The sequence below is a fragment of the Aedes albopictus genome, chromosome 2 (assembly GCF_035046485.1).
Source record: "Aedes albopictus strain Foshan chromosome 2, AalbF5, whole genome shotgun sequence".
NCBI classification, from domain to species: Eukaryota; Metazoa; Arthropoda; class Insecta; order Diptera; family Culicidae; genus Aedes; species Aedes albopictus.
Window position 1 is genome coordinate 72,279,115 of NC_085137.1, and position 12,970 is coordinate 72,292,084.

The 12,970-nt window shown below is 36.5% G+C and overlaps 1 protein-coding gene across 1 annotated transcript in view; it reads right to left on the minus strand.

Annotated features, from left to right (window-relative positions):
- Nucleotides 1–12,970, minus strand: part of LOC109405617 (insulin-like growth factor-binding protein complex acid labile subunit) — a 433,323-nt gene that overhangs the window by 62,599 nt on the left and 357,754 nt on the right. Inside the window, exon 4 of the mRNA XM_062849913.1 lies at nt 1,998–2,182. Within this exon, the coding sequence (XP_062705897.1) occupies nt 1,998–2,178 (181 nt within the window). The 5' untranslated portion in view covers nt 2,179–2,182. The remainder of the gene's footprint in view (nt 1–1,997; nt 2,183–12,970) is intronic.

The window sequence follows — 12,970 nt, forward strand, 5'->3', positions numbered from 1 at the left end:
TTCTTTTAGGAATCCGAAAAGATTCCTCTTAAAAAATCGCAGATTCTTCTCGGAAATCTAGAGAGATTCCTCTTAGAAGATTGCACCGTGATTTTTCACAAAAATCGTGAGATTTTTTTATTGGTGAATTTTAACTTACTTGCTAGATTATCCCACAAATCCGGAGAGATTCTTCTCAGATGTTTGAAATTTCATAACATACATTTCGACAGGGAAATTGGTCTGTCGAAGCAATAACAACCTCAACAATAATAATTCGATCGCATTGTTTACGTCATATCTCTAATCAAAAACATTCCTTCTTGCTATTTTTGCGAGTGTTGGTGAATCGCTTGCCTCTCGATAAATAGATGTCATCTCATCCCTTCTACCTTTTCCCATCCTCGTAACGGAGAATAGAAAACGCTGCAGGCAGGTTGATTCAAGTTTACCCAAATGTGTTTCTTTTCGTTTCAGCGAGCGATCAATGGCGCTTAAACCAAGGCTAGTTAGCCAGGAAGCATGGTTTAAATACCTATGCCACACTCCTGAAGTTAAATGGCCCATGAAGTGACATAAAATGTTTGGCTATGTCACTTTTAACGATGGTATTTTAACGCATGTACCACAACGCGCACCAACATATCTACATGATCAACTTGATAACACATAAACAAAATCGGTGAATCGCTGGCCTCTCCTAAATAAGGTGTCATATCATCTCCTTCTTTCCTAATTTTGCTTAAGATACGATTCAATTTTATCGGGTGGTGATTTTGTAAATGCCTTTTCAATTGAACCTCCGGTTCCGTAGGGTTGAAGTAATCACCTAAAACATCCTGAAGAAAACGTTAAACCAGTATGCTTACTTATTTTTGGAAGTAGTTTATCTTTTCCAAATATTTATTTTTAGCAAAACTCATTGTACTGTATAGGTTACATATTGTGTATACAAATATTTTAAAACTCGTTATTTCTCTAACAAACTACGGGACAGATTTGATGTGTTTTTTCGTTTTTTTTTTCAGGGCACGTGAAGTAAATGTCAGTGTCCTATCCCTGGATATCGTACTGCCATGGAGTGTACATTAACCTTCTTAGCTACGCCACTTCCAACGATTATATGTATGTTCAAACCCAATCCCCTGAAAACGAAACGGTTGGTATGGTTGTCCCCGTTTCTTTCTTTAATAAATTCAAAAAGGTTTGTCAATCATGTTATTCATAAGTAGAAAACATGATTGCCTCAAATTTTTTAATTATCTCCGAACCCATTAGTCTGCACAGTGGGCCTGGCCATTTTAATATTTGTAACACATCTCTGATATGCTGCAAATATTAATAATATTAAGAAAATATCAGAAGAAATTTTGATATTTCCAGGATGCTTTTCAATACTGCCTGTGCAATCACTAGAATAGAATAGAATAGAATATTTATTTTTGGCAAAACTCATATTTTTATTCGTTTCATCCCGCAGAGCAATGATCTGCAAAGCAGGTCTTGTCTCGGAAAGGATGTAATCCCATGAATAAGAAGGAGATGCTAGAGAAGGAGAAAGTACGGATTGAAATGCAAATAAGCTTTCACCTCTAAACAGCTCACTTTCCAGTAGATCGTGGCAAGAGAGTATCTACCACACAAAAGCGACTTCAAAATAGGATTCCACCAATTGACTCTGGGTTCCCTCTGCTTATGTGTCCTATTTGTCATCGCCGATGGCAACCGATAGAAGACTACGATAACCGTATCAAACTTATCTCTTAACGGCGAAACCGTAAAAGGATGACAAATGGCCACAACAAAAAGCGGCTTATTTCCTGTTTCAACCTGGCGACTGACTGTGTGGTTCTGATACAGAACATAGTCAGTCGAGCAAACATCCTCCTCCTACAAGTCGCCAAGCACCGAGAAATCCTTTCAAACAAGTAAGTTACTTGCCCTGTCATAGCTTCGTTCCTAACATCGTACCTACAATCGAGCTTCTTTACTCAGTCAAGAAGCTCAAACAAACTCACCTCTGCTGCAAACCGTCTGATACAGTCCCCTTTGATCCAGGTTACACTCGCAGTCGGTTGGGCATCGTTTCTGCAGATGACTGGAGGTGACCTGCACGGCCACCGTCAGCAAAGTCAACAGGATGGCCAACAGGATTGTCCTCCACCGGAGGGTAGCGCTTCCAGCTATCGAAGAGTACATTTTGCTGAAAAGATACAAACATACACAAACACCAATCAGTTGAGAATTGCTGGCTACCTGCCCACCCAAGAAATCGACCAAGTTGAATAAAAGGATTGAATGTCTTCGTGCCGAAAGGGACACAATTTGGTTTGATGTACGAGATATAGTACGAGTGTTTCTGCAAATAGGAATCCCACACACAACGGAAATGAAACGCTTCTTTCTTCTGGTTCTTCTGCGTCCGATTCAACTTGAGTGAAAGCAAAATTTTCCAGTCATGACGGCTTCTGCTAGTTATTTTAGGCCTTCCGGGCTTGAATGTGAGCAGAAACTTTTCCAGTTCTCAACGACCGGAAACAGTAACCGAGAGCGATAATTGGCAATTGTTCAGCTGAAATTGCTTTTCAGCTGAGCACTTCTTGACAGTCATTAGTAAGAGGATAATATTTATCATAGTTATCGCTTTGGGTGAGGATTTTGAGTGAGTGAGAGAGAGAGCTTCATTCGCCCTTTTCAAATAAATTGAAGGATCCGATATCAACGTTTTGCTGTCAGGAGCAGATAAATGAAAATTCTGTTTTCAGCTAGAATCTGACAATAATTTATGCTGGGGTACAGAAGTTCAGTGGTAATTAGCATAATTAACATTTAATCAGACTTTATGGTAATGGTGCTTCCTTTAGGATTGCTTGCTGATATGGGTTCGGAACGGTTTTGGAGCGATTAATCATCTTTTTTCAGTCGGTGATGAGCGTGCACCAGAACAGAATACTCAAAGGCTCTGACTTTTAGAGGAGGTGTCTCAAAGTCTTATTTGTTTGATGCGCGTGTATTGTTCCCAAATTTGGAAGTCTATGAAGTAGCGCGTGCTTGTCGTTTTTTTTTTTCAATGCAATGTCAGATGTGGTTGTTGAATTCTGAGTAAAAGCTGAGAACAATGGGGATTTTTTTATTGTCGTACAAATTGGGCCGAAGGGTCTCAGATTTTCATGAAACGTTTTCCAAAGGCAGGGCTCATGGATATATGAACAAAAAAAAATTAGATAAATTCAGGGTCGCCTATTTTTCCGGAAAACTCAGGTGGAATTTTTTGTTTTCCCCTGACACTACTTAATTTGAAAAAAATCATAACTTAAAAACGAAGCATCGTAGAAACAAGGTTTTTAATGAAAATAAAAGCAAATTTTCTCAGAAATCTAAAAAAAAATATGAAGTGGACAAAGTTTCCACAAAATTTTCCACAGTTGAGAAAATTCATAAAGACCATGTACGCATATATTATATGGTCATTTTTTTTACATAAGGCCTCTACAAATATTTATTTCACTTTTTGTTCCACTACTCTTTGGCTGGTCGGAGAAGGGGGGGGGGCGTGGTGATATAAAAATGATAAAGCATTTAATCCGGAAATAAATAAAAAAAAACATTGGATTTTTAAATGAATTTTTGAAAAGACCCAATGTTTGATAAATACTTTTTTTTTTTTATCTGCCCCCTCAAAATGCAAAATCCAGCCAAAAATTTTGGAAGAGGAGGGGATAAAAAGTCAAAATTAAATTTGTATCAGAAATGACTTTCTCATAAATATTTTATGTAAAATTTTCCGCGAGTTCTGGCATAAGTTTTTCCAACCTTTCTTTAAAATTTTTTTCAACTGTGGAAAATTTTGTGGTAAACTTTTTTTATTTCATATTTTTTTTGGATTCCTGCTTCATTTTCATTAAAAACTGTGTTTCTACGATGCTTGCTCGTTCTTGAGTTATGATTTGTTCAAAGAAAAGGCTTACATGACACATTTGGACATTTTTCAACAAAATTGACCATAAGTCAATAACGAAAAAAAAATGCATTCTAAAAATTTCAGTGATTAAAGCTTATGAAATAACCTTCCCAAAAATATTTTTTTTCGAAAATTTTCCACGAGTTTGGGCATTGTTTTTCCGGCTTTTATTTACGAATTTTCTCAACTGAGGAAAATTTTGTGGTAAACTTTGTCCAGTTTATATATTTTTTAGATTTCTGAGAAAATTTGAAAAAAAACTTTGTTTCTACGATGCTTTGTTCTTGAGTTATGATTTTTCAAAGTAAATTGTATCGGGGTGTAACAGAGTTTTCCGGAAAAAGAGGCTAACCTGATTTTTTCTCCATTTTTTTTTGTTCACATATCTAAGCCCTTTCTGTGGAAAAAGTTTCCACATAAATAAAACACCCTTTTAGAATGAAATGAAAATTACACATTTTTTATACAGTTCATACGATCTCCATATAGTCCCATGAATTCTTTAAAATATTGGCTTCTCATTAGACACCAGAGTAAAAATAGCAAAATGATGATGCAAAATTTTTATTTTAATCATAAAAAATGCTTATGCATAATTTGAGACAAATCAATTTTAATATTATTTTTATTTATGATTATTATGGATAATTATTGGATATCAAATTTAAAAAATCGCCATTTACGGTAGAAATGCTCTCCTGTATATTTTTTTACTCACAAAATGACTCGTGACTTTATTCACGATAACGAAATATGACGGTGAACTTGAGATTCGAAGAACAGTTTTGAAAATGTGAACAATTCTATTATCCATACATTGATTTGCAAGTTTGCCAGTTTCTCAAAAAAAAAATCCCAAAAGATTCTTTCCGGAACTAGTCCATGATTTTCTTCAGAAATTTCTTTAGGTATTCCTCCAAGAATCCTCCCAGGGATATAAAATAATATCCATCAAAGATTGCTTCAGAAGTTAGTACATGTATTGCTTAAGAAACTTCTGAAAGAATTTTCCAAGGATTCTATTAAAATTTCCTCCAGCAATTATTCTTAGGTAGGGTAAATCACCATCTGTTCCACATCTCATAAAGAAAGCATGGAGTGTGCAACAATTGGCGATTTGTCTAATTTCTGCAGGAACTGTATTAAAAATTCTTAAATTTCGATCGAAAAATCGATGAACCATCAAAACAACACATAAAAATTCTTCCAGAAATTCTTTTTAACTTGGATTTGAAGGCTACGCAGTCTTGACAAATTAAAACGAGTTACCCGACTTTTCGACATCGTGGATGGTGTCTTCTTCAGAGGAAAGACACGTTTTTCGTTTTTTGTTCTATGTGATTTTGCCTAATTTAAACTGTCGGGTGGTGGAAATGTTGGCACATAACTTCGGTTTTTGTAACACTGGTTATTTTTTTTTAAGGTAGACACTTTTGTACTAAATTTACCAACAAATTCGCAGTTAGAATTAGACAAAACCACATTAAAAAATTGTATCTCTCCCCTGAAGAAGACACCAATGCAAGTGTCAAAACGTTAGATAACAGCTCGTTTTGATTTATCAAGACAGCGTAGCCGTCAAATCCGATTTGCACAGAATACAGTCGATTCTTCCCCATCGAAATGCTTTTTTTGAATTCCTCCGGTGATTTGTTTAGGAATTTCCCCAAACGTTCCACCAGAGATTTTTTTTTCAAATGCCGTTCTGGCAAATAAATATTTCCTTACAGTTTTTTAGGATTACATCTAGCTAGACATTTTGGCCAGGGATGCCAGATAATTTTTTGAAAAATCTGTATCACTCTTTTCAAAAATCTGTATCCCATACGAAACTAAAATAGCCGCTGTAGCTTAAAAATCTGTATTTCATATAAAACGAAATCTGTACGGATGTCCAACAATCAGTATTATACAGATACTTCTGCAGGAGTTAGTTCACAGATATATTCCGAAATTCTTGCAAAAGATCCGCTATGGATGCTTTTAGATTTTTTGCCAAAAAATCATTCAGAAATACTTGTTGGAATTCGTTTAGTTAGACGTTCTTTCAGATATTCTCTTAACAAACAATCAAGAATTACTCCACAGATTTCCTATTGAATTTTTCCAGAATTATCTCAAGAAATTTCTCCAAAACTTCCCCCACATATTTCTCATTGATTCATTTGAAGACTTTTCAGACCTTTTTTCATCCCGGTCATCCCAGAAGTGTTTTTCCAAAATTTCTCCAGTAATTTTCCAAGATATAATTCTCGGAATACCTTATTTCCAGAATTCCTCCAGAAATTTGACATTAAATTCTTTCAGGATTGCATTCAGATATATCTGTGGCAATTCCTTTAGGAATTCCCCCAAGGATTATTTCATGAATTCTTTCAGAGAATATTTCATCAATTGATTCAGGTATTTATGTATATAAATCCGAAATTTGGCAATTCCAGATTTCCTCCAATAATGATTTGTGCTGTCCAAGGAAGAGCTGCTGGAAAAAAAATCTGGGGGAATCTTTCAAAAATCGCAAAATATATCCCTGAGAAAAACGGAGGAGCAATTTAAAAATGAACTTTTGAAGGAATTTCTGTAGAAATTCTTGATTGAATTTTCCAAGGAATTCCTGAAGGAACGCGGTTTTTTTAACCCTTATGTGGCCGATAGGGTACCCAGGTACCCAGCACACATTTGAAAAGCTCGGTGTTGAAAAAAGCAAGAAAATTGTCGGACACATAACGGTTAAAGGTAGGAGAAACTTTCAATGGAATTCTGTCTAGGATTTTTTTTTAAATTTCCTCAACATTTTTTTTTTCTTTTTAACCCGGCAGCGGTCGCGTCGTGTACTGAGTACACGCACCATGAAAACTACACGCATGTGGTACACAGCGTGAGCGAGGCGCCGTTGCAGGTAGTCAAAGACGCGACTGCTCGAGGGTTAACCAGGAATTCTTGTAGAAATTCATCAAGAAATGCTTGTTGGAATCCCTCCAGGGATTTCCCAAGGAATTTCTCGAGGCGTTCCTCCAGAGAGTTTTTGAAAAATTTCGTCCCGGCATACGTTTCCTTACAGTTTCTTCCAGAATAACATCTACAAATTCTAGCAGGAATTCCTCTATGGATGCCTTCAGATTTTACAAGAATTTGTTCAGAAATTCTTGTTGGAATTCTTGCAGACGTTCTTCTTTCAAATATTCTCCCACGATATCATCAAAAATTACACCAGTATATTCTTCTAAAATTTCTCTACAAATTATCCTTTTCCATTTCCCAAGAAATTTCTCACGGAAATACTGTAGAAATGCTTTTTGAAATCCTCCAGGGATTTCTACAAAAGTTGCTGCAGGTATTCTTCCAAGATAAATTTATTTTAGTATTTTTTTAGACCTTTCTTCAGGATCTTTCAGAAATATCACCGGTGATCCTTCAGGACCTTTACTGAATTTCACCAGGATTTTTTCAACAAATAATTATCGGAGAATCTAGAGAGGGTTCCCCAGTTCTTCCAGGTATTCCTTCAGAGATTCCTGCAAAAAATATTCATCAAAACCTTTCTCCTGAAGTATCTTTAGGAGTTCTATCAGGGATTGCTTCAGAAACACTTTGGTATTCTTCAGAAATCTCTACTGGGAGTTCCTTGGATTTGCCTCCAGAAATTTCCTAAGAAATTTCTTAGGTAATTTCTTTAGAAGTTTTGTTTCCTTTGAATTGTTTCTAGAATTCTTCAGGGAAATTGTCATGATATTCTTTCAGGAAGTCTTCAGAGATACCTCAGACAATTTCTTCCGGTATTCCCCCAAGGATGGTTTTAAAAATTCATCCAGAAATCGCTTCGGCAATTGATCCAAATATTTTTGTCCTTCCAGACATTTTTCATGAATTTATTCGAGAAATCTTTAGCTTTTTGAGAAATTCAGAAAATTCTCAAGGGATTCTCTTGTCTCTCTCTCTCTCTCTCTTCTTGGCGTAACGTCCTCATTGGGACAAAGCCTGCTTCTCAGCTTAGTGTTCTATGAGCACTTCCACAGTTATTAACTGAGAGCTTCCTCTGCCAATGACCATTTTGCATGTGTATATCGTGTGGCAGGCACGAAGATACTCTATGCCCAAGGAAGTCAAGGAAATTTCCTTTACGAAAAGATCCTGGACCGACCGGGAATCGAACCCGTCACCCTCAGCATGGTCATGCTGAATACCCGTGCGTTTACCGCCTCGGCTATATGGGCCTATACCTTCTCTTGTAAATACTTCTAATTCTAATTGCCTCCAGTATTTTTTTGCGATTTCAGGAAAAAATGCTGAAAAAATATGTGGTAGTCTTTGAAGGAAAAAAATAATCTCTGTAGAAAATAAAAAAAAAATCCTGATGAAATGAGTTAATGAACGAACTTTTGGAGAAATTTCCGCAGCATTTTCTTGTAGTAGGGGAATCCCTTACTAAAATTTCTACGGCAACCTTAAAAAACTGAAAATTTCTGAAAAAAATCCTCGTGACATACCAGAGGAAACTTGTTGGCGAAACTAAAAGAAAAATTTATTGATAAACTTCAAAAAAGTTCCTGGAGAAGTCGTTAAATAGAGTACCAGGAGGTTTTTCTTTTAGAAATCCTGAGGGAATCTGAAAAATCTCTTGGGAAATTTCCAATGAAATTGCTGTAGAAATTCTTAGAAAATATTTCTCGAGCAGCGAGGGCTTATATAGCCATTACATAAAGGTATGGATATTCAGCAGAACCATGCTTAAGAATAACGGGCTCGATTCCCGGACGGTCCTGGATTTTTTCGTTGAAAAAAGGCCTTGACTTACTTTGACACAGCTTATCTTCGAACTGCCACACGATATACACATGCAAAATGGTCATTGGCATAGGAAGCAGTTAATAACTGTTGAAGTGCTCATTGAATTTTCATGGTACTATACAAGACATGCCTATTGATGACTAAGTTTGAGGAAAGCCGAACTATAATTGTGCCTATTAACAATATAGCGTTAGTTTTCAACTATTCGCAATTTGAACAGACCCAAACTTGAACATTAAGTGCTAACACGGTTTGGGAAATATTCAAATGTTTCTTCACATTTTTGCACACATACATGCCACTATGCATACGAGCAACGGACATCATCATCATATTTTGTTACTTTGCAACTGCATCGTTATGCACCTTCACTGTTGTGAGGTATAAACAAAATCTCTTCAATTTTCCCCATAAACCCCGCTACCTTTGAAAAGGATTTTGCTGTTTATGAGCTCGCTTTTAAGAATCCTTCAAGAAGGATTTCCCTCCAACTAAGGCCGACTTTACTTGTCTGAAAAACAACAGCAACGAGACCGCCGCTCCAACAATACCTACCGACGATAATGTCGGTGGGGCGGAGATGCTGAAAGCGGAAAGGATTTTCATGTTTGCAATGTATCAGACAATACAGTAAGTCTGCATCTGCGGCGCGTTCAGATTTAACGCGGTGGCGGAACCCGCATCGCCGTATTAGTGTTAGAGCATCCTGCGAAAACGCGAAAAAGTGTATAGTCTGTGCGGCTCGAAGCACTGGTGGTGATGGGGTGGTGTTATCGTAAACTTTGTTCTTGGAATATGTTTTTCCACCGTTGTTTTGCGCGCGAAGCGGTTGAGAGCCTGCCGAGATGGGAACTCGTGCATCCCATGCAGAGAGCACCTCTAGTAAAGTTTGCATTATGATGGGTACACCCATACGGTTCCGGTCCTTTGAGTGCGTGTATTTTTAGAGGTAAATCATATCAGCACACCGACTGGGACGGGATCCAACGAACGTGTGGATTCGATTCTTTTTCGGAGGCTGACACCAGCTTTCACTGTTTTTATATGGCAGATGTTTTTCGGTGAAAATTTTACGAAGCGATGCGGTGAATATTCGGTACATATCTGGCTGGAGAGAATGGATTATGCTAATATCTCTGCGTAACGATGTTGAACTTCTTTCTGTAGACAGCCCTACATCAGTGGAAGCATGTTGATGCGAATTGGATTGATGTGTAGCGGACGGGATTCAAATTTGATTTTAGGCTCAATAATTCCTTATAGGTATTTATGAAAATAAAATTCGTTTTTTTAAATCTCTTCAACCAGACAGTATATTACAAATAAAAAAATATAACAATTAATGACCCACTTTGGGAGCCACATTACGAACAAACAATAATGGAGCCCTATAAATGCTCTATTTTATTTCACATTACGAGAAATAAATAGAACATTACAAATGCACATTAAAATATAACATCAGGAATTCACATTTACGACACAAAACATAAAAGTGCCCGATTATTCTCAAAGGAATAACTATTTACGATCACAGGATGACGAGGTTTCATTTATTGGTTTTGGTCCATCAGTCAATCCTGGAGTTGTGTTTTGTTTGCCTGATTGCATTCTTGTTAACAGTCTTTGTTCTGTGTTCATAGCTTAATTTTGTCTAGGAAAACTAATCCTAATGGGCCATCGCGAAACGGGTTTTAATGCAAGACGGATGCATTTTGATGTTCCTGCTAGGGAGCAGTTTGCCCGACTTGCAGTCAGATGTCGCTAGAAATGATCTAAAAATATGGAACCATTGCGGTTGCTAGCGGCTATCTTCCTCGTGAGCGATAGAAGAACCCTATAACTGCTTATTTATCGAACATACAACAGAGAAATAAAACTGGTAACAAGTATTCAGGTATAAACTCAGCAGAAACTTTACTCTCGCCTCTTCCTGGCGTAAGGTCCTTACTGTGGCCAAACCTTTTTCTCAGTGTAGGATTATATGAGCAATCCCACAGTTATCAGCTGAGAGCTTGCTCAGCCAATTATTGTTTTGCATGTGTATATCATGTGGCAGGCACGAAGTGACTCTTCAGTGGTAGACATGACATGTTTTTTTTTTTCTATTTCTGGTCAAAAGTGTTCATGATTTTTTTTCTCTATGTAATTTTATTGGTTTACATGAAATTTGACGTCTATTTCATTACAAAAAAAATCTACGATGCATAGTTTTGAGAATATTATTTTTCAAAGTATGGGATGTTTTAGAAATTTTTAAAAATTGTGAAATTTCATCCAACGTATTCAGGGAAAATTGTCAACTATGATCATTTTTTGAATTCTATATATTATCATATATTCATGATTCTACCTGTGATGACATTTTTATAAAAATCGGAGGCCCTGCGGCCCGAACCTGTTCGGTAATGAACAAGAATTCTCAACAGAAAACAAATTTTTACAAACACTTGAGAATGTAATATGGGTCTTTAAAAATTGAAACATTGGTATTCATAATTCAAATACATCTTGTTATTATTGAGTATTTGTACAGTGTTTTTTATTATAAAAGCTGTGTGATGATTTCCAGCACAAATATCAAAATAATGTGACAGCGCTCCTCAATACCAAACAATAATCACTTTTCAAAAAAATTTCACCATAACTCTATGAATTTTCAAAAAAAGTTCTGAAGTTTTTTTATAGGAATTTCTAAAAAAATAAAAAATAAATCCGTATTAAACTTTTCAAAGTAATTCCTGCTCAAATTGCTGAAAAAAGCCTTGGTATGATTGAATAGCTTTTTTTCCTTTTTTTTTATACAATGAGAAAATCTGCTGATCAGATAGTCATGAGGAGGTTTCTCGGGTTATGTGGGGATCGACCCACTTAAAACTCATTCTCTCTCTTTCTAATTTTCACGGTACGCCCGTTAGGAATGACTTCGAGAAGGGGGAGGCGTACATGAGTACTCTCTATTGGAAATATTTCTGAAGAAACAGAAATTTACGAACAAAGCCCTGAAGAAAATTTTCGAATAATTTTAATTATCTTGAGGTGTTCTTGAAAGATCCTCAGGAGAAATATCTGTAACAATTCAAGGGACAGTCTTTTAGAGATCTAATGATATAAATTGGCAAATTCATGAAATCATACCAAAATAAACTCTTTGGGAAGTCCCAGGTGGAATTCCTAATAAAATCTTTTTATTTATTGTTAAAAAGAAGCAGGGATGAAAACACTCACTTGTGCTCATATGTACGTTCACTCCAAAAACGACTTTATGATGTTTCTTCGTCTAGTAGTTGTTTTTTAAAACATTTTAACTGTCATTCCTTGTTTTTGAAATTTGTCTGTTTTTTTGGAACCGGAAAACCTTCAAATTTCGAAAAACTGATTTGGTAGTCGGAACCCGGACCGCAATCCACCGGTTCCGACTACCAAATCAGTTTTTCGAAATTTGAAGGTTTTTCCGGTTCCAAAAAACAGACAAATTTCAAAAACAAGGAATGACAGTTAAAATGTTTCAAAAAACAACTACTAAACGAAGAAACAACAACTTATTCGATTCCCTGAAGAAGATCCAATAAGGATCGAAACGTTGGAAATAGTAAACATATAGTTGTTTTTGATCCCCGAAAAGACTGAAACGCCACAAAAATACCCAAAAAGTCTACCAAACAGTCGTCGTCAAAGCTGTGAACAGTAAGCAGGAAAATGGTCTCAGACCATATCTGAACCGTTAGTGTCCCGGAACCGGTTCCGAGTGTCCCGCCGGAAGTGGCCAAACATAAAAATGCAATAAACCCATGCATGCGGCATATCAAACCGCAGCTTTTTCAATACCCTGATGAACAGTAAGAAGGAATACATTCTCAGACCATATCGGAACCGGTAGTATTCCGGAACCGGTTCCAGATGTCCCGCTGGAGGTGGCCAAGTATAAAAGTTAACCAAACCCATGCATGCGACATATCAAATAGTGGCTTTTTTGACATCCTGATGAAAGGTAAGCAGCAAAATATTCTCAGACAATATTTGAACCGGTTGTGTTCCGGAACCGGTTCCGGGTGTCCCGCCGGAAGTGGCCAAATATAAAATTGAACTACTTTTTCGCTTGTTAAAAATTTCAAGTTAAGTTAAATGTTTTCCATAGCTCATTATATAAGTCATAAATGGACAAAATTTCATTGCATTCGGTTCATTGAATCCGGAGATATAACAGCTCAAAGTTGGCTATCGGATAATTTTACCTTTTTC